Below are 22,763 nucleotides of genomic sequence, written 5' to 3'. Positions count from 1 at the left end.
TCAATAGGAAATCTCTTATTATTCCTCAAGTTGCCACCAGAAGCCCCCTTTTATCTCACATTATAAGGAGCCTTTTCTAGGTTAACCAGAATTGGCAGGCTAATCTGACGAGATGTTCATACTGTACCAGCTATTTTATTTATTTATCAAATGTGTCACCGCCCATCTCCTCCGACCAGAGGAGGCTTAGCCATCCTCCTCCTCCTCTCAAGGATTTGCCTATTTTGGGAAAATGCAAAAATGATATTGTTCATGATTATTATACATCATAAATATAAAAGTCAAAGATTGTATTCAAATATTTAAAACAAAAAAAATCATGTGGAGAACTTTAGGTTCACACGCTCCAGCTGTTTTTTGTCTCACAAAACTAGAAAGGCAAAGAAGAAAATAAGATGACATAATTGTTTGTTTTTATAACTTTTAAGAACAAACCACTGTTTTTACTTCATCCATGCAGTCATAAATCTTCTTACATTTACAACTATGAGCACAATCCAACTAATGGTAGGGACATCAATATCCTATAGGTCATAATAAAAATAACTGGGAATGAAAAGTGCTTTTGGGAGTCTAACTGTGTGCAAGATGGTATCTTAATTAATTTACAACAGTATGATACATTTTTGTTTTTGTATCATAGAAACAGAGGAAATAAAGAACCCAATCATGGCCTTATGCTGGGGTGGGTGGGTGCTAGTAAGTCATGAGCTTTGACACATATGACATCGTCATGGCTCACTAGCATCCAATACTCAAATGAACCGAATACAGAACTTAAAGTTAACTTGAGAAAAAAATGCACACTCAGAAAACTCTGATAGTATTAACTGGGTAAGAATAGGGCTTTGGTTAATAAACCAACAACCTCATAAAGTTAACTCCCTTTTCTATTTTTTCCATATCTAAGTAAAGTTCCTATTTTGGAGATAAAATTCTACTCATTATAGCTAATTAGTCTGATTACAGTTTAGTGGGAAAAGTCAAATTATGTCATATCAAAGAGTCCGTATAGACTTAATAGTGAGATCAGTCTCTGAGTGAGTCAGACCTTTACATCTATATGATGTCATTGCAGGAACATCAAGGAAATGTAACTCTGAGTTTAATACTGCAGTTACACACTCATTGCTATAAAAAAAAACATGGTTGACTCTCCTCAATGATCCCCATTCAGGTTTGGAAATTATCTAAACTAACAAAGCTTGGTATTTTCTAACTCACTTTTGTTTGTGACTGTAATAGAACAAGCTCAAATAAAAAGACTGAATACAGCTGCAACATCCGCTCAGTTATCAGGCACAACCACATTGGAATATGTTCATGTCTAGCTGTGACAATTCAAAAGAAGCTGGAATGGATTCAGAAGGCAGCTAAAAGGGGCATAAAAGGGGCATAAAAGAAAAGTGCTGTTTGTTATTATTTCATTATTTTTTAATGTATGAGTCATTTGCTGTCACAATAAGACTCACAGCACATTACTAATAATAATAAAATTCATCAAACTGACATAAAACCCAGGATTTAAAAAAAAAAAAAATGTACGTGAAGCAGTAGTTGATAAAACTGTATCTGCTATGGTCATCTTAGACTTAAGTCCAATAAAAGCAACAGCAAATTAAACTAAACTAAGTAATTCAAAAGACTGGAATCATTTTCCTGTATCATAATTCTGATGGTGGCCACAAAATCTGCAGCTACCCTGACAGTACGTTGGATACTGAAATCATAGTGGGAGACCTACATACCAAATCCAAGACCATCTCCATTACTTCTAAAAGTGAGGCAGCTGAGCAATGAGGTGAGTCCTAGTCCGAAGGATAGTCCCTAGTCTGTCCCAAAACATCCACACAAGATGCCAACACTGAAGATTGGCATTGAAATAGGCATAAAGCCTGGAATTCCCGTACAGAGTCTCCTGCTCTCCCTTTCTTTCCTTTGGACTTTCTTTTCCAAACTGCCTTTACAATTGTGTTTCCACCCCCATGCTTTTTTTTTTCTTGTTTTGACTGAATTCTTTGATTTTGGGAACTATACTCTTCTGGTAAGAAAAATCACATAGCCTTATCTATTTTAGTTGATAACCAATTCTCATTTTGGATCTCTTACAATATTTTGTTTTAAAACTGCTTTTTAAGGGTGGCAGTAATTTTACTAAAGGCTTAAAATGGGTGGGCATCTTTTATAATTTGAACTCTGCAGGAATTTTACAATGTTACATTGAAGTATCCTGAAAGTTAGGAAATATCCATGTACATGTGTGTGTGCGTATCATTGAAGATTTTAATTACCATAATAAAAACTAATACAAACTAAACTCAGAGAAAGTAAAATGAGAGAGTAAAAAGTGCTAAGAAAGAAAAAGAAGAAAAAAAGGAAAGAGTGAAATAAAGAAGAAGAAAAGAAATATATGAAGAAATGACTTCCAATCTTCATCACAAGTATAAACAGGTTTGGTAGTTCTTCACCACCTATAAGGTTACAAAAAGACTTCTCTTCCCATAACCCATCCCTTATCTTAAACAAATACGTAAGACATTAATTTTTCAATCCTGTCAGCAAAAAGTCCATTAAAAGTTACCAGAATTTCATAAAAACATGCCTTATTTTAACCTTGATCAAATAAACCAACTTTATATTCCTTCCTTTTACCTCTGAAAATCTTAATCTTTAGTTCATTCAAATAATGTTGTAGGATTTGATCTCTCTTCAATTCTTCTTTGTCCCATCACATAGACTTCATCAAGGCTTTAAAAAGCCTCTTTTATAAATCTAATAAAAAGACATTGTCCAGGTCATTCTCTTGGTTAATCATTTGCATTTCCCCTTTAATTTTTAAAACTTCAACCAGCTTCTTTTGTACTGTATATCCAGTAAAGAGTCCTTATCTGGGTCATTCTCTTGGCCTGTCACTTGTATTTCCACTTTAAATACCTTATCTATCTTGTAAATCATACCTTTTTTAATCCAATATTTCTCATTCCACTATTCCTGAATGAAGCAAGATTTATTTCATATCTGTCATTCCTTCATTAACATCCTTTAAACATAAACATTAGTCTATTCATAGAAGCACACATTGTTACTGACAATGTAGATATTGTGGCTACTAATTTCTGGCCCCATTCTTCGTAGGCCTCCTTTAATATTTCAAATGTTATAGCATTTTGTGTCATTTTGTAAATCTCAATACTAATCCAACCAAAAGTAGGTTTACACTTTTTTTTTCTTTTTGTCTGAAATCTTTAGTCATAAGGTCTCTAATCTCTGTTATGACTTACAGTAGACAAAATAATTCTGGTTTCCATGAACACCTGTTTATTTTATATAGTTAGTTCCATCTTATAGTGAAAGTTTCAATAATATGAATTTGTCTGGACCCTTAATTTGTTTATAACAAATTAAATTCATCATTTATTTCAAATTCTTTAAGTTCTTAAACTTATAGTTAATTTTTCTTTTGTTCAGAAACGAAGATAGACTCACTAGATGGCTTTTCAAACTTATTCCAAAGATCTCCAATAGCTTTAAGATGGTTACATAAGCAATTTCTGAAAGTGATTAGAAGCGAGGCTAGAGAACTTAGTGTCCTTTAATTTCCTGGCACTCAAACCCATGGGAGACTGCTGTCCTGTGGTTTCCATGTGAGGAGTAGCCATCCGGAGCACATGTGGGTGATCTCCCATCCTTTCCTTGTCCAGAGAGGTTCCGAAGAACCATCCTACTCACCAGTTCTTTGGTCTTTGCCACAGTTGTCATCTCCACTCTCCACAGTGACATGTTTAGCTTGCATGTCTCCACCAGAAGTCCCAGGAAAGATTCCTGTAAGTTGATGGGATTAGTCTACTGCCTTTTCTCAACCGGTTTATTGGATAGAACATACAGTAAGGATGCATGAATGTATCAGGGGCATCCATAGGGTTGTAAAAAAAGAGTCAAGCTGGCAAGTGCAATCATACAATTGAAGTCTCAGCTTTTTTCTGTCTATCATGACCTTCATCTTGACTTTATCCCCTCCCCCAAACATGATCCCAAATGAATCCAGCAAACGCTATCAAAAAGAATGAACAAACAAATGTGGCTCTTCAAACTATGGGTTTTCATTGAAAAAATATAACTAAATTAAGATCATTTACTCAGGAAATCTAGTTGAATTGAATTAAGTGCCATGTAAATAGCATTCACACTGTAACTTAAATGGAAATCTTGACAACCTGAAAAACAGACCTCTTTCTTCATGGAAAAGAATCATTTTAGTAATACTGTCCTTCCTTGAAAACTAATGCTAAATGTCCTTAGAAAACAAGGGAAATATATCACAATAAGAGTCCTCTGAGCTCTCTTTGACCAGTATTGGACTGCAGTTCTGAAATATCAGCTGCATGGTTTTTCACCTTTCAGAGGTAGGAAAATAAATGAAAACTGTAAAATAAGCTTAATTTATTTGGGAAAATAAAAAAAAAGGAAAGGAAAAACAACCCCAAATATGGGTACAATGTGTTCTCACCGACTTTGCATCTTCAGTCTGACTATTGCACTCTCTCTCTCCCTCAAAACATAACTGTGTGCTCTTTGCTGTGATTATGTCCTAGGATTTCATAAAGAATCATCTGAGTCAGCTTGGAAGAATATCATGATACACCTATGTGATTAAGATATCTCAAAACTAACCTATTTATTTAGGTAGTGATGATGATGAAATTAACTGCAAAACTATTTCCTCTGCCCTGTTTTTCCCCAGCGTTAAGCCATTTGTTTCCCCTAGTTAAGGAAATATCCAAAATAGAACCCTAAGTCAGAAGTGAAGCACTGCAGAATGCCTAGATGTTACAATAAACTGGATTGACCGGTTATGCCTCCTACCTTGTTAAAGAAGCCAAATTCTCTTCCTGAAATGGATTGTGTTCAAAGAAGTGAAGGAATCCAGCCTGTCTGGATATAGTTCTGTGTTGCTAATCTACATATAGCAAGCCTAATCCTGTAACACGTGAAGCATCTCCTGTTGACTGCCAGTACCACATTCGAACAATTGTTGAACGACTGACAGTACAATAATCCCCTAACAGCCTGAAAATGTTAGCCAAGACTTCAGCTATTCAACATCCATTTAAGCAGGATAAGCTGCCTTTGGGGGCTGGTGGGCACCTCTGGTATTTTGAAAGCATATTACAGGCTCCCATAAAATGGCTACAATATTCATGAAACACTTTCATTAAAAGGTAGCTTGTCCTTTAAGTTGAACTTGATATCTGGGGACTTCATGAACACATCCATATAGTCCTCCTGTCAATAGCAGTAAGGGATATACCACTGCTTTCTTCTGGGTATATCCATCCAAGTACTAACTAGGTCTGATGCTGCTTAATTTCCAAATCCAGATGAGGATGGCCAGGTACTCACTCCTTTTTTTATAAATGGAAAATTGAGTAAGTTATTCTGCTGTTCCTTTTAAACTCCCATCGCCCCAGGATGCTTCCTACCAGCTCAGCTTGTTTGTTTTTCTGGGGAGGTGACATTTCTAAACAAAGCTCTGGACTGCAGCCATGGCCATTTATACATCCTAAGACTCCTATGGCGCCTCTGTGGGATCTAGAGACATTCTTGGAAATAAAGATAACAGGAGAGGCGATCATGTTGCTTTGCAGCATGCTAGTTTCACCAGTATTTAATTTTAAACAATTAAAGTATTGTCTTTAGCTACATTTTACCTTAAAAACTTTCTATTAAGAGGACCCATGGGTACATAGGTGCCTAAAGCATTAGACTGCCTTTCTCCTTGGAGTATATTCTGTATTTTTTTTTCTTCCAAATTAAAAATTATGATTTCTGATTTTAATTAACCACAATCTCTACATAATTCAGATCTGGAAATTATGTCTGGCCTCACAAGGAAGCAAACTTTAAAATCTATTATTTCAAGTGGGTTTCTTTGATACTGACCCACGGTTACTGTTTATCACAACTGATCATGCCAACCTGGTATACGTTACTTTTAGCTAAAAGACTTACTTATTTCTCAAATTTCTATCACAGCCTATCTCTCCTGAAAAGGGGACTTGTTAAGTGCCCAGAAGAAATAGAAGGGCAAATATCAGCTCAAGGTGCATTGGGATTTGTTTCTACTCATTCACAGCTTGTGCTAAACTATTTAGCATGATTTGCAAATAAAATTTTTAGATAGCCAATGTGCTTTCCAAATCAACTATGTACTGTAAGTGGGGAAAAAAAGTGGGAATATGTAAGCCTGCAATTAAAGTACATGCTGCCTTTGGGTTATCAGTATCATTAATATTTATAGTGGGCTCCTACTTACCTTAGACAGCATTGCTGACTTTCTTTAAATAACATAACTATTCTTCTGATCAATCTAGCTATTATGGGTCTGGTCTGCTTCTGGAAAACTGCTAGACCACTCCCACAACAACAGGATCAGCATGGTCTGGAAGAACAAAATGTTCCAGAATTACTCAGAATTTTCCATCTCTAGAATGGATCTTTTTGCACAGGTGTATTGATTATCTTTTTGCATAGGTGTATTGACGTGGTGGCACTGCGGGTTAAACTGCTGAGCTTGCTGATCGGAAGGTCAGCGGTTCAAATCCGCGTGACGGGGTGAGCTCCCGTTGCTAGTCCCAGCTCCTGCCAACCTAGCAGTTCGAAAACATGCCAGTGTGAGTAGATTAATAGGTACCGCTTCGGCGGGCAGGTAACGGCGTTCTGTTTAGTCATGCCGGCCACATGACCACGGAAGTGTCTACTGACAAACGCCGGTTCTTCGGCTTTGAAACGGAGATGAGCACCGCCCCCTAGAGTCAGACATGACTGGACTTAATGTCAAGGGAAACCTTTACCTTTACTATTGATTACCCCAAATACATTAATCCTCTGAACAAAGAGGATCAGTCCACCACTATCATAAGTCACAAAACTAGTGAAAAAATCAAGGCCTAGGCTAATTCTATGCTGCATAAAATACCTGAACTCAGTTAAGGACATTTTATCGTCACTGGGATTTGATTGTACACAGTGAGTCAGACCTCAAATTACATGTTTAGATTTCATGAAATATAGAGCATTACAACTCCGTGACATTATCTGGATGAGTACTTCAAGGAATTTACTCTTGCTGTCTTGAACCACGTACTAGTTAATTACTCCTTTCTTTTGATTGTTTGAGCACACAAATATGTATAATTAATATATTCAATAATATTACTTTAATATATTAAAATACAAAGTACTGTCTTTTCATAAATCTGCCAAATCCATTTATTATATCTGAGACTGGAGATCTTGTTTGTACTGAAATTATTGGGAGCCAGACAACTTATACAGATAGTCCTCAGCCTACGACCATTCATTACAATGGCGGCAAATGAATGGTAGTTATGACCAGTTCTCGGAGTTCTGGCTGAGCCAGCACTCCCAAGGTCACCTGATCGTGATCTGGGAACGTGGGAACTGGTTTGCACTCAAAACTGGTTGCAGCGCCCTGCAATCACATGATCACCATTTGCTTTTTTAAAAATAATTTTATTGAAGATTATTATTATAAGAGTAAAATCTAATACAAATTAAAAAAAGAATAAAAAGAAAGAGTAGAAGGTACAGAAAAGAAAGAAAAAAGGGGAGAAAGAAAAAGAGAAACAGAAAGAAAAATAAGTAAAGTATGTATGTGTGTTTGTGTGTGTGTGTGTGTGTATATATACGTATGTATGTATGTTTATGTATGTATGTTTATGTATGTATGTTTATGTATGTATATGTGTTTGTGTGTGTGTGTGTGTGTGTATGAGTGTGTGTGTGTGTGTATAAAAATCAGTTGTGGCCAGGAGAGCCTTTGTGCAGCTACGTGCTGTGCACCAGTTACGCCCCTTCTTGGAGCGGGAGGTCCTTCAAACAGTCACTCATACCCTTGTTATCTCTCATATAGACTATTGCAATGCACTCTACATGCGGCTAACCTTGAAAAGTATCCAGAAGCTTCAGCTGGTCCAGAATGCAGCCGCGCAAGCTGTTTTTAGTGCCCCTAGAAGGGCACATGTAACACCACTGCTGCGCGAGCTGCATTAGGTACCAGTTTGCTTCCAGATCCAAGTCAAGGTGTTGGTTATTACCTTAAAGCCCTACATGGCATGGGGCCAGGTTACCTGAGGGACTGCCTCTTCCCCATTACATCATCCGTACCACCCGATTGTGCAGAGAGGGCATGCTGCGGACCCCGTCTGTAAGAGAACTCCATTTGGCAGGGTCCAGGAAGTGGGCCTTCTCTGCAGTAGCTCCCACCCTGTGGAACATGCTGCCCCCGGAGGTGAGATTGGCCCCATCGCTCCTGGCCTTTTGGAGGAGTCTGAAGACCTGGTTCTGCTGCCTCTCTTGGGGTGGAGAGGGGAATAGATCTACATGGGGATGGCTGCTATAGACCACTCCTCCCACACTTGGACTGTTTTAGATTCTTTTGCCACTTGGACTTTTTATCTTTACTCTTATTTATATTATTTATTATTTTTATATTGTATATTTGTGATTGTTGTTTTAATTGATTGTTGTAAACCGCCCAGAGTCGCTCAATGGGAGGAGATGGGCAGGGACAAATTGGATAAATAAAATAAATAAATCAGCATTTGCAACCTTCCTTGATGGCTCCCCCCAGAAAGTCAAAGGGGAAGCTGGCAGGGAAAGTCGCAAGTTGCTGGGGTAAGTCTCCCTCATCCGCGCACCCTCCCCCAGCCACTTGTGTACTCCTGGGCACTCTCCCTGACTCTCGCCGCACCTCCCTCACACTCCTGTGTACCCTCTGAGACCTGCACTGCACCCTTCTGTCAGAACCAAGCTTGCCTCTGACTTGGAAAGTGAAACTATTTCTGAGTCAGAGAAGGAATTGGAAACTTAACAGGCTGAAATCAGAGAAACGAAACTCCAGCATGACTCAGCAGAGCGGGAAGAATTCACAACACTGATTGGGCGAGATCCAGAGGGGGATTTGAATATGCCAATCACTGCGTGCCAGAGATGGGCTGAAAAGCACACGAAGGAGAAGGCAGCCCGATTGGCTGCAGGAGACTCCAAGCATGCCAAAGATCGGGATAAAAGACAGCCACACAGAGAGCGAGCTGCCGGAGACAACCGATTCTCTAAGCCTGCAGCATTAGGAGAAGAGTCCTTACCAGCGTTGGAGGCAGTGTCTGTGACCGAAGAGGAACCAGCTTTCGAGCTCCACTCCAAATTGAATCTTGCATCTGCTGCCAGTGAGGAATCAGCATCAGCCATGCCCAGCAACCTTTGTCTTGTTTCCAGCCATGAAACTCTGCAATTTCCTCAGCAGTGTGGGCAAGCCTTGATGTTCCAGTGCCACTTGCCTTCAGTCCTGTGCGCCTGTGCTTCATATGATCCGTTGTGTTCAGGAATTTCATACCTATTGTGTTGAGGATCTGGTGGCCAGCTTAGTCCAGGGCTTCCAGCAAAGTCAAGCCTAGTTCCAAGTTCCAAGCCTTGCTCCAAGTCTCCAGTCCAGAGAATTGAGTCTAGTACGGGGCTTCTAGTTGAGTCTAGCCTTGCTCCAGTTTCAGGCCTTGTCTTCAAGTCTTCAGTTCATCCCTGTCTGTTGTTTGTAGTCCTGATCCCAGATCTAGTGAGTCAGATATTCAGCATCAGTGTCGTTCCAATACTGTTCCAGTTCGAGAACTGTTGCCTCCAGTCTTCGTGTTCCAGTTGGACCCAGTCAGCCCAGTGGGGCTTGTTTAACCCAGTCTCACATAGCAAGGACTTAATTATTGTAAATAGTTATTTAATAAAGAATATTCTTTGAGAACTTTTCTGGTGCTTAGTCTGAACAGGACACCTCCCTGACCTGCGCCTCTTGCACACCCCTTTGCACCCTTCCTGACCCATGCCTCTCACACACACCCCTACCTGTGCCACACCTCTCATGCACCCGTGCGCACCCTCCCATGTACCCCCATACATCCCCTCACTCCCTCCCCCACCTGGCAGCAGCCACTTACCTGTCAACCTGGGACTTGCAACTTCCTGCCCGTTTCCCCACAGACTTTAGGGGTTTTTTTATAATAGTTTTATTAAAGATTGAGAGCCAATTTGGGTAGTGGTTCAGGCATCAGGCTAGAAACCAGGAGACTGAGAGTTCTAGTCCAGACTTAGGCACAAAGCCAGCTGGGTGACCTTGGACCAGTCACTTTCTCTCAGCCCTAGGAAGGAGGCAATGGCAAACCATTTCTGAAAAACCTTGCAAAGAAAACTGTAGGGACTTGTCCAGGTAGTCTCTGAGAATCCAACACAACTGAATGAATTAAAACAAAAATAAAAATTAAAGATTATAATTACAACAGTAACAACTAATGTTGTTGTTGTTTATTCATTTAGTCACTTCCGACTCTTCGTGACTTCATGGATCAGCCCACGCCAGAGCTTCCTGTCGGTCGTCAACACCCCCAGCTCCCCCAGGGACGAGTCCGTCACCTCTAGAATATCATCCATCCACCTTGCCCTTGGTCGGCCCCTCTTCCTTTTGCCCTCCACTCTCCCTAGCATCAGCATCTTCTCCAGGGTGTCCTGTCTTCTCATTATGTGGCCAAAGTCTTTCAGTTTTGCCTTTAATACCATTCCCTCAAGTGAGCAGTCTGGCTTTATTTCCTGGAGGATGGACTGGTTTGATCTTCTTGCAGTCCAAGGCACTCTCAGAATTTTCCTCCAACACCACAGTTCAAAAGCATATATCTTCCTTCTCTCAGCCATCCTTATGGTCCAGCTCTCGCAGCCATATGTTACTACGGGGAACACCATTGCTTTAACTATGTGGACCTTTGTTGTCAGTGTGATGTCTCTGCTCTTAACTATTTTATCGAGATTTGTCATTGCTCTTCTCCCAAGGATTAAGCGTCTTCTGATTTCCTAACTGCAGTCAGCACCTGCAGTAATCTTCGTGCCTAGAAATACAAAGTCTTTCACTGGTTCTACATTTTCTTCCTCTATTTGTCAGTTATCAATCAAGCTGGTTGCCATAATCTTGGTTTTTTTTAGGTTTAGCTGCAAGCCAGCTTTTGCACTTTCTTCTTTCACCTTCATCATAAGGCTCCTCAGTTCCGCTTTGCTTTCAGCCATCAAAGTGGTATCATCTGCATATCTGAGATTGTTAATGTTTCTTCCAGCGATTTTAACTCCAGCCTTGGATTCCTCAAGACCAGCTTGTCGCATGATGTGTTCTGCGTACAAGTTGAATAGGTAGGGTGAGAGTATACAGCCCTGCCGTACTCCTTTCCCAATCTTAAACCAGTCCGTTGTTCCGTGGTCTGTTCTTACTGTTGCTACATGGTCGTTATACAGATTCCTCAGGAGGCAGACAAGATGACTTGGTATCCCCATACCGCTAAGAACTTGCCACAGTTTGTTATGGTCCACAGAGTCAAAGGCTTTAGAATAGTCAATAAAACAGAAATAGATGTTTTTCTGAAACTCCCTGGCTTTTTCCATTATCCAGCGGATATTGGCAATTTGGTCCCTAGTTCCTCTGCCTTTTCTAAACCCAGCTTGTACATCTGGCAATTCTCGCTCCATGAATTGCTGAAGTCTACCTTGCAGGATCTTGAGCATTACCTTACTGGCATGTGAAATGAGTGCCACTGTTCGATGGTTTGAACATTCTTTATTGTTTCCCTTTTTTGGTATGGGGATAGAAGTTGATTTTTTCCACTCTGATGGCCATTCTTGTGTTTTCCAAATTTGCTGGCATATAGCATGCATTACCTTGACAGCATCATCTTGCAAGATTTTGAACAGTTCAGCTGGGATGCCGTCGTCTCCTACTGCCTTGTTATTAGCAATGCTTCTTAAGGCCCATTCAACCTCACTCTTCAGGATGTCTGGCTCTAGCTCACTGACCACACCATCAAAGCTATACCCAATATTGTTATCCTTCCTATATAAGGTCTTCTGTATATTCTTGCCACCTTTTCTTGATCTCCTCTTTTCTGTTAGGTCCTTGCCATCTTTGTTTTTGATCATACCCATTTTGGCCTGGAATTTACCTCCTATGTTTCTAATTTTCTGGAAGAGGTCTCTTGTCCTTCCTATTCTATTGTCTTCTTCCATGTCCGCGCATTGCTTGCTTAAAAATAATTCCTTATCTCTTCTGGCTAACCTCTGGAATTTTGCATTTAATTGGGCATATCTCCCCCTATCACTGTTGCCTTTTGCTTTCCTTCTTTCTTGGGCTACTTCTAGTGTCTCAGCAGACAGCCATTTTGCCTTCTTGGTTTTCTCTTTCTTTGGGATGTATTTTGTTGCCGCCTCTTGAACAATGTTGCAGTCTTCTGTCCATAGTTCTTCTGGGACCCTATCTACTAAGTCCAGTCCCTTAAATCTATTCTTCACCTCCACTTCATATTCCTAGGAATATTAGTGAGCTCATATCTAGCTGATCTGTGGGTCTTCCCTAATCTCTTTAGTCTGATCCTAAATTGTGCAAGAAGAAGTTCGTGATCTGAACTACAGTCAGCTCCAGGTCTTGTTTTTACCGACTGTATAGATGTCCGCCACCTTTGGCTGCAAAGGATGTAGTCAGTCTGATTTCGGTGTTGTCCATCTGGGGAAGTTCATGTATAAAGCCATCTCTTAGGTTGCTGGAAGAGAGTGTTTGTTATGCACATTGAGTTGTCTTGGCAAAATTCTATCAGCCTATGTCCTGCTTCGTTTTGTTCTCCCAGGCCATGCTTACCTGTAATTCCAGGTGTCATTTGACACCTGCCCACCTTAGCATTCCAGTCTCCCGTGATGAAAATAACATCTCTTTTAGGCGTGTTGTCCAGTAGGTGCTGCAGATCCTCATAGAACTGCTCTACTTCAGCTTCTTCAGCATCTGTGGTTGGGGCGTATATTTGGATCACTGTGATGTTAGATGGCTTGCCCTGAATTCGAATTGAGATCATTCTATCGTTTTTTGGATTGTATCCAAGCACTGCTTTAGCCACTTGACTATTAATTATGAAGGCTACTCCATTTCTTCTGTGGTCCTCTTGTCCACAGTAGTAGATCTGGTGGTCATTTGATGTGAAGTGGCCCATTCCAATCCATTTCAGTTCACTGACGCCCAGAATGTCTATCTTTAATCTTGACATCTCACCAATAACCACATCCAATTTGCCCTGGCTCATAGATCTTACATTCCAGGTTCCACTGGTGTGTTGATCCTTAGAACATCGGATTCGCTGTTCACCACCAGCACCATCGGCCGCTAGCCGTCCTTTTGGCTTTGAGCTAGCTGTGTCATCATGTCTGGGGCTAGTTGAACTCATCCTCTGTTCCTCCCCAGTAGCATTTTGACCATCTTCCGACCTGGGGGTCTCATCTTCCGATGGTATACCGACATATCTCTGGTTGTACTGATCCATTTAGTTTTCAGGGCAAGAATACTGGGGTGGGTTGCCATTACCTTCTCCAGGGATCGCATTTAGTCTGACCTCTCTGTCATGACCTTCCGGCTTGGGTGGCCCTTCACGGTTTAGTGCATGGCATCACTGAGGTGGTCAAGCTCCAGCACAATAAAGAATAAAAAGTATGGAAAAGAAAGAAAAGAGAAATAGAAATAGAAAAGAAAGTAAGACTATAGTAAAGAAAAATATATAAAGAAATTACTTCCCACCTTCATCACAAGTATAAACAATTTTAGTAACTTATCACCTCCTCTTAAAATACAACAGATCTCTTCTTCCCATATCTCATCTCTTATCTATAATGCATCGTCATAGTAGAAGGGTTCTAGAGTACTCTCTCCTGTACACACGGCATCCCGTACAGAGTATGGTGAATTTCAGTTAAATGCTTTATTTAAGCCAAGTGAAATTATTTGTGTTTCTCTATAACTTTAGGTACCCTTTTGACTTCAGTTCAATTAATTATATTACTAAAGGACTGGAAAAGCAAACCCCAACCTAACATTTTATTTCCTGAAGTGATTTATGGCAGGATTTCAGTATCATTAGTTTTCATGAGAGATCACTATTTCTTTACCAAACCAATGTTAAGTTGGGAATTATAATAATCTATCACAAATAATTGTTATAGAACAATTATTTGTGATAGATTATTATCTCTCCCAAACATCTTTTAATGTACAGTCTGTGATTTGTTACAGTAATTTTTAATGGATTATTCAGGCAACATCACCATCCTTTAGTCAACAATTTTATTTCCATTGTTTCTCTCCCACCCCCTGGCCACCTTAACAAGAAAAACCTGTTTAGACAGAATGCCCTGAAATGGAAATATAATAGCTCAATGTGTGGATATTTCATAGCATGTTGTTCTCATAGATTTGAATTAAGGTTTGATATCAGACAGTTCTCATCCTTGTACCTCCTACCTCTCCCCCATGTATGCAAGTGAGTTGCACACTAATGCATGCTTGTTTATTATATTTGTCCACTGGAATGACAAGCTACTGAAATATCATTTTGTACTGAGCTGCATCATGCCTCGCTGTTACCAACAAATAAGCTCCATGTGATCGACCAGTGAAAAGAAATATTTTCATTTTTAAAAATCCTGTATGTCAGCTTTCGTTTTAAATAAAGTGATAGCAAAGGTTCTAGCAGGTAATTAGAAATCACTGCTTGTAGGAAAAATTCTCTTTCCACAGTTATCTTACTGTCTCTTGTTATAAAAGGCTAGATGATGATAATGAGGATGATTTAATAATAGCTTCCTTTATTGGTCAAAAACCTTGGAAGAACAGTATTCTGTTGTTCATGTAGGTAGACAATGTTACAAAATAAATGAATATGGATATTTTAAGAGTGACAAGAAAGCAGAAACCAGTATTAGCTATAGAATTTGGTTGTGAAAAAAAGACATATGAACATAATCCAGAACACTAGGTCACCATTACCAGGGAAGCTGAAGCTGGCAATCAAGAAATCTGTACAGTCTGTCTCAGATATGATTAGCTTCTTTGTTATATGGTGGATGGGATATTACAGTTTCACAAGCCACAAGTCATTGTAAATAGGAATGCAGAGATATTACAACACAGGGAAAATACTTTGAAAATCCCCATTTCAATTGCAAATTATAAGGAAGAATAAGCATTTGTCTTATTTGTTTTTTGTCCCCATCATCTACAGAGTTGCCACTCCTTTTGGTGGTTTTGAAAGAGCATCAAAACTTATCAAGTACAAAGTCCCAGATTTTAATTTTCTGCTGCTAAATGATCCACGATTTATGGTCCTTGCCAATCCACTTTCTACCAGGAGGTCATTCAACAGGACTCCTAAAGGTTGGATCTCTGAGAATATTCCCATAATGATAACTATACAGCCTGCAGAAGTCAATGGTGTTCCAGAAACAGATGATTTGTGAAAAGTAAGTGCATCACACATCAGATTCAGCCTGATAGTGTATTAATCTTTTAATATTCTTACATCTGTTCCAACATCCAATGTTATGTTTTTGAAATGTAATATGATCTGATGATGTAGTTGTATTCTGGGATTAACTAATATTGTTATTCAGATCTAATACAAATAAAACAATATGGCCAATACATTTTAAAAAAACCCTACATTTGACTCTTTCATTCAACCTTTACATATTAAATACAGTCTGGATTGAGTTCACACTGGTTAATTTTTATATTAAGAGGTCAAATGATAATCAAAATTACAATATTACTGGTTTAACTATCAATTCTGGTTTGATTAGACTTGCTTACTGAGATATAGAGGCAAAAGTTTAGACACTCTTGGTTAAACTATGTATTTCAATGAACCCCTAGCTGACCCAACCTCTACCTGGTATAGAATTAAATATGACATCATTTTGTGAATCTGAATGCATATTTTCTATTTATGTGCAGATGTGAAGTGACCAAAGTAAGGAAAGAGTATCTATACTTTTGTATGTAGGTATACCACCAGAAACCTGAACAAAATCCTCTTTGGAAACAATAAAATTGTTGCATGTTGTATTTTCTGGAACAGCATAAGGAATCTGCAGTTTAACATTAAGGCCTTCAGCTTTCTTAAACTGATGTTAAGTAGTTTGAAAAATTTTATGCACCTAATTTCAGTTCTGAAAGTGCACGGAAAAAACAGTATCATGTATTTTTTAAGATGCTTTCAAGTGTTATGGTCACATGTTGCTTCCTGTGAATCTATACACAGAGCTGTATTTGCAGTTGTCCATGGGAGGGATCCATTATGTCTTGCATGGTTGCAGTCACACAAGAAATATCCATACAGCCATACAAAACACATCAAATGTAAGATAGTAGTAGTAAAGCAAATTTTTCACAACCAGCTTTGCTCTGGTTAATGCACATTCATTTATCCACAAGAATCTTTTTTTAAAAATAATTTAATTAAAAGTTTTAGATACAACAAAAGATAATACAGACTAAAAGATAATACAAACTAAAAAACAAAAAAGAATGGAATAAAGCAAAAAAGTAAAAACAAAATTCCACAAGAATCAATCACTGGGGGTTTGATGTGATAGAGATGGTGTATATATGTTGCATATATTACTTCATCAAATTTATTTGTGACATGAGCTCTCATTGTTTCATAAACTGCTTATCTAAAGGACTTTTCCATCTTGCACCTAACCACACTACAAACATGCCCTGGGAGCCTCGTTTTAATGTCATGTCTCTAGGACAGCATCTTCATTCATCCCCAGCCTGTGAGACAAGCTTGAATCATCCTTAGCTGTACTGGTGTTAAAATATTGTTTTCTCCCTTATTCTGATACTGTCAAAGGGTAGCCTCAATGTATATACACCTCTTAACTTTGTCATCCATTATCTTGGAGCAAAGTCAGGTGACCGCAGTGACTTGCAACAGGGGCAATATAGAGGTCAACAACAACCTGAACTACATGCTGCTGTAGTTTTCTCCCAAATGAAGGATGGGTGGATAGTATTCAACAGCAGTGTGTAGAAGCCCTAAGACAGAGGTTGTGTGATGCTCATGTGTGAAACAGAGAATGTGAAATAAGAACACTTTTGAAAGGGAAAGAATGTAAAACAGCTTGCATACATCATGAGACCTACTTTCTCACTAAGTTCATTTCAACTGCTGGTACTGGCCATATTTTAATATCTATGCTGTATGACATGGAATCAACATCATAAAGAATTAAACCTAATCTATTTGTGCAAGAACTAAAACTACTCTGATTAGTCCTGAGGAATGCAACAGGCTATATTTTAAAAGTTTTTCGATTGGGGAAGGAAAACATGTCATACACTGGGAAGAGAGGAACAGAGAACTCAAGGTAAGACAACTTACCCAAGGCCCTTATATTCCATGGGAAGTTGTCATGTGGCGACCTACTTTTGGCAAGAACCAAATCATAATCATCTCATAACAACACCTGATTGCCAGGGAATCAACATAGCTGCTCTACTAGTTTCCATAAATTATAGAACAAGTCACTCTATTCCTTGTACACACAAGGTCTTTCCTGCTACCTTCCAAATTTCTGTTTGCTTCTATTCTATTCTATTGCTACTATTTCAAATAAATCACTTTTTTTTTGTTCTAGCACTTGGCCTGATATTCAGCCCTAAATAAATATTTCTGAGATTTTTGAAGATGATTGTTCACATTTCTTTGTCTAATCCACAAAGACTGCATCTTTCTGGTTTGTTATACTGTCAGTCGTATGTTATACGTTCATCAGGTTATTATGGCTTTTTCAACATACCAATGTGACTTTAGCTACTGATTTATAGAATAAGCCATAATTGACTGGGGCGATACAGAACACTAAACCACATATCATAGATTACAAACCAATATGACTATGATGATAATTTGCACTAAGCTGAAATCAAGTTTAATGTTATTGACTTAGTGCAATGAATGAATCCAGCTACTAAGTTACAGGACAGGGTGGGTGGGTAAGGGTGATTTCCAAGCAGCATTTAAATGAGGCTCACTTTGTAAAATACTGAAGCTACAATTATGTGAATATTTGTTAGACAGTAATTGTAATGCACTAAGTCCTAGAAAATATGTCTAAGATTTGGTTTTAAAGGATACACTTAAATATGTTTTGAACTTGACATTAAATTTAATAAACTTCTTTTATTAGAAAAATGTAAGATCTGTTTGGTAACGAAGCCAAATGATGAAACAGATAAAAGACTTTTAAAAATGTGATAAAATGACTGAAATACCACCTTTAAAATTATTTATTTTAAACCTTGCATGCCCAATGTAACTTATATAATCCAAATACTTACCTGAGAATGAATCCTATTTATCTCAAGGGCGTGTATTTCTTGAGTAGAAACTCCACTGTTAAACTTCATGTCTATTTTTTTCAGACAGAAGTTCTGAAAATGGAAATGTGTGTAATGAAAAGGGAATTTAGTTTAATGAAAACTAAAGCCTCCTACATGTCTGCAAAACAAAATTGGTGATATGCTTTCTTTTAACAAAGTAATAACTTTTCTGCATAATGATAACTACCAATACTTTCCAAAAGCACCTCTGTGTAATTTTCAATAGGTGGATAAAGGAGGTAGCTTCATTATTTTGCAGTGTTTTATGCTGTTCAATAATATTAACTGCAGTTATACATTGAATAAATTTTACACCATATTATTTATGATTTCAATAATCGCATGTACATTGTGCTCATGTCCCAGTTATTTCTATGTAACTATTTCTTCTAATCATCTTTGGTGTTTGGTTATGAAAAAAATCAAGATGTTTTCCCATTCCATACATGTTTATTTCATTTAAATTTGCTAAAACTAAATTCAGTTATTGGAATAAAAAAAAAACCCTGAGTGTCCCTCCAAAATAAGAGGTATTCCAAGCTAGTGATATGGATAATTCCAGTCTTTATCAAAAAAATGCTTTTAAAATCTCAAATTTTATAGAAACAGAAAGTTTGCCTGATTGAATGGGAGCCCTCTTTGTAGAAGATACTTTGGGATTCATCCCTAAATAGCAGTGATCAATAGAACTTCCACTGTGACACCCTTATTTTAAATAAGAATTTTGGGCTGCTCCTATATTAGACAATTGACTGAAATTCTCATGATTTGTTCATTCATTATAATGCAATATAGAAAAAATCCCTTCTCATCCCTATGGGTGGTATGTGTCTTCCACAACCTCAGGTCCTCTACCAGAGGCCTAGGAGTTTGAGGGTCCTGCACAGTATCTTAGCTATTCCCAGCACTGCACTCTTCTGGACAGAGAGCTCTGATGTTGTTCCTGGGATCTGTTGGAGCCACTCTCCCAGCTTGGGAGTCACAGCCCCGAGTGTTCCTACCACCACTGGGATCACTTTGATCTTCACTTTCCACACCCTCTCTAGGTCTTCTTTCAGGCCCTGGTACTTCTCCAGCTTCTCATACTCCTTCTTCCTGATATTGCTGTCACTTGGCACTGCTACATCTAACACCACCACTGTGTTCTGGTCCTTGTCTACTATGATGATGCCCAGTTGATTGGCCAGTACCTGCCTGTCTGTCTGGATGTCCCACAGGATATTAGCAGTTGTTTTCCACAACCGTCTGTGGAATCTCCCATCTGGACTTGGGAGGATCTAGCCCATGCACTGTGCAGATGTTCCTGTACACAAGGCCAGCTACATGGCTGTGCTGTTCAGTGTATGCTGTTCCTGCCTGCATCTTACACCCTGCCACTATGTGTTGGACTGTCTCTGAGGCTCCTCTGCACAGTCTGCATCTGGGGTCCTGTCTAGTGTGATAGATCCCTGCTTCTATGGATCTGGTGCTTAGTGCCTGTTCTTGCACTGCTATGATCAGTGCCTCAGTGCTGTCCAGCCCTTTCCAGCCACTGGTAGGATTTCCCAATGTCAGCCACCTCAGCTATCTGTCGATGGTACATCGCATGCAGGGTCTTCTCTTGCCATGGCACTTCCTCTCCTTGATCTTCCTCCCATGTCTGCTGCTGCCTCAGGCATTCTCTCGGCAGCTCATCCTTGTGTGCACACACACTATTCTTCTATCTTTTTAAACACAGAAGGTATAAAGCGGGAATGGAAAAGTAACGAACACAATTTAGTACTCAGCTATTATAATTTGTAGTGGTTATCATTTATGACCCAATGTATTACAGTGTAAAATGTTTTAGTACTATATATACACACACACACATATATATGTATGTATATGTATACTTTATGGTATATATATAGTATTAGAGAGAGAGAGAGCTCGCGCGCATGCATGCAATAGAATGCAGAGAGAGAGAGAGAGAGAGAGAGAGCTCACATATAGAGAGAGAGCTCATGTGCATGCATGCTATAGAACTGTAACACCAGAATGCTATGTAATTTTTCAAATGATTTAAAAATTGCTTTCTGGCCACCATTCATCTTGCTGCTAAATCCTGTGCTATAGGATTTTGTGGTCTAGAGCAATATAAGCTCATCATATAATAGTTTACAGCATAGTTGTATTAAATTGCTTTTCCTGTTTAATGCGTAAATAGAATTATAGCTGGAAAAATCGTTGTTGTTTTTAAAAATATTTAATAGTCCATTCTTGCCCACTTTAAAGATTATACTAAACATGTGGCAAACTGAAATTGGTCTCACTCACATAAATGTATAACTACTGATGTTAATGAAACAAAGCAAGGTGAGCATACAGAAAGAGTAATATTCCCAATAAAGTAGAAAATCAAACATACTTCTACTTAAAGTATACAGCAGAAAAACAGTAGTTTTTTTAGTGTTAGGAGTACCTGCCAAGAAATAGCCTTAATGTCATAGATTAGTGCCTGGAAGTTAACTGCAAACATCTGCAGTTATTAGGTAATATGAGTTAATGAAATTATTCTCTCAAATTAACTATTTAAGCCACATATTGACTCTCCAGCAGAGGCTTTTCTTATTTCAGTTATCTAGCTTCATGCACAAAATTTTACATGGAGTGCAAGCATCATCTCCTTTTTGTAACTCTCTTGTGTTCTTCACATTTTTCTTTTCTCCCCTTCCTTTTTAGGAAAAAAAAACAAAACAAAAAATAAAATAAAATACAGTGTAGCTACAGTTCTTTTTACTGGTAGTGATCCAAGTCCTTCATTTAGAAGAACACTCTGACCCAATTTGTTATCTGTGATTTTGTCCAGAATGGTCCATGCTCCCCCATCACATACTCTTGACTTCAGTGTTGAGATCATGGCTTCTTTAAAACAATGTCCTATTTTATCTAAATAAACTAGCTGTTTAAGCCCTTGATACAAAATAAGATATGATGCAAGAATCAGATCAAGCCCGTATTTTCCAAGAGTTGGAGGTTTCCTGAGCCTGAATACAGTGATTTTCCTAATTACGGTATTTAATACTCTTCATATTCTTTACCTTATTCAAATTCTTACTGATTTTCCATTTTTTAATCCTTCCTAATTAGACTCTTCCTCCTTCCTCTGTTTCCAGATATTTCATGGCCCTGAATTTTGCCTCGCAGCTCAGTTTGTACATTCTCTAGGTCCTTTAAGTATAGCTGCAGGCACACTTATAAATATTTATAAATATTCTCTCATACAGGTGGTCCTCACTTAATGACAGTAAATAGGAGTGAAATTTCCATTGTAAAGTGGCATGGTCACGTGATGTCACGCTTTACAACTGCATCACTTAGGAATGGAAATTCTGGTACTTCAGGTTTCTGTCATTAAGCAAATCGCTGTGGGTCGTAAGGACATCATGTGGTTGTCACCTCCTGCCAGCTTTCCCATTGACTTTGCTTGCAGGAAGCTGGCAAAAAAGGTCACAAATGGTGATCACATGATCGCGGGAAGCTGCGACATCATAATTGTGAGCCAGACGCAGATTGCGATCATGTGATCATGGAGAGGCTGGGTTGTTAGTACCATAAGTACCAGGACAGGTTGTAAGTACCATTCATTGAGCACCGTCATAAGTTTGAATGGTAACTGAACTAGTGGTTGTTAAGCAAGGACCACCTGTAGTTTTTTTCCCCTATCTTACACTTCCAAGTAGCCAAAGTAGCAGCAGAATCAATCAAACAAACAAATAAACAAACAAACCAAACCTATTGACTATATTTTAACTTGCCTCAAGCATATTTGTTGTTATTCTTTGAAAATCTTAGCATTTCTTATTGCTTTTTTAGGTGTGGATACAGAATTAACCTAGGACATTCAGGGAAAAAAATGCAATTGTACATATGTTGTTGTCAGGTTTAAGTGGGAGGGGGAACACGCAGCCCTCCTGATGTTGCTAAAGTGCAATTCCCAATGTTCCTAACCATGTCCTGCTAGTTAAAGCTCCTGGGAATAGAATTCAGCAACCTCTGGAAGTACTCTACCTGTGAATTAGAATTTGAAACTACAAGTGGGGAGATCTAGGTTCAAATCCCACTTGAACATGTAACCCTAACCCTTAGATAACTTTGGCCCCTCTCTAAGCCTAAGCTACCTGCTATTATGAGGTCAGGACAACAATGGAGGTAGAACCATGTACAGTAATTAGAATTAGAAGCAAAGTAATATATTAAATGCTAAACGAACAAACATAACATTTCTAGCATTGAAAAAGTTAAGATTTCTCATTTTGTTCTACTAATGAGCTAAAACAACATGCAAAATAGGAACAAGGGTGGGAACAAAACAAGGAAGTGCTTTTTTCCTTATTAACCCTAGTTTCTAATTCAAAGACAGCAGTAAGGTTTTCATGATGTTGGGACCATTTTTTCCTTAAGTTTTGAACATCTTCTACAGTTTAAAATGTAAGATCCT

The 22,763-nt window shown here is 38.6% G+C and overlaps 1 protein-coding gene across 3 annotated transcripts in view; it reads left to right on the top strand.

Moving 5' to 3' along the window:
- Positions 1-16,170, top strand: part of MYOZ2 (myozenin 2) — a 40,920-nt gene extending 24,750 nt beyond the window's left edge. Inside the window, exons 6-7 of one of the 3 annotated variants that reach the window (XM_063310459.1) lie at positions 15,135-15,372; positions 15,866-16,170. In XM_063310459.1, coding sequence (XP_063166529.1) covers positions 15,135-15,369 — 235 coding nt within the window. In that variant the 3' untranslated portion in view covers positions 15,370-15,372; positions 15,866-16,170. The other 2 variants (XM_063310460.1, XM_063310458.1) reach the window with 2 other exon arrangements.
- Positions 16,171-22,763: the final 6,593 nt, after the last annotated feature.

The sequence above is a fragment of the Candoia aspera genome, chromosome 8 (genome assembly GCF_035149785.1).
Source record: "Candoia aspera isolate rCanAsp1 chromosome 8, rCanAsp1.hap2, whole genome shotgun sequence".
NCBI classification, from domain to species: domain Eukaryota; kingdom Metazoa; phylum Chordata; class Lepidosauria; order Squamata; family Boidae; genus Candoia; species Candoia aspera.
Note: the sequence above shows the minus strand (reverse complement) of the source record. Positions and strands in the feature narration are given on the sequence as shown.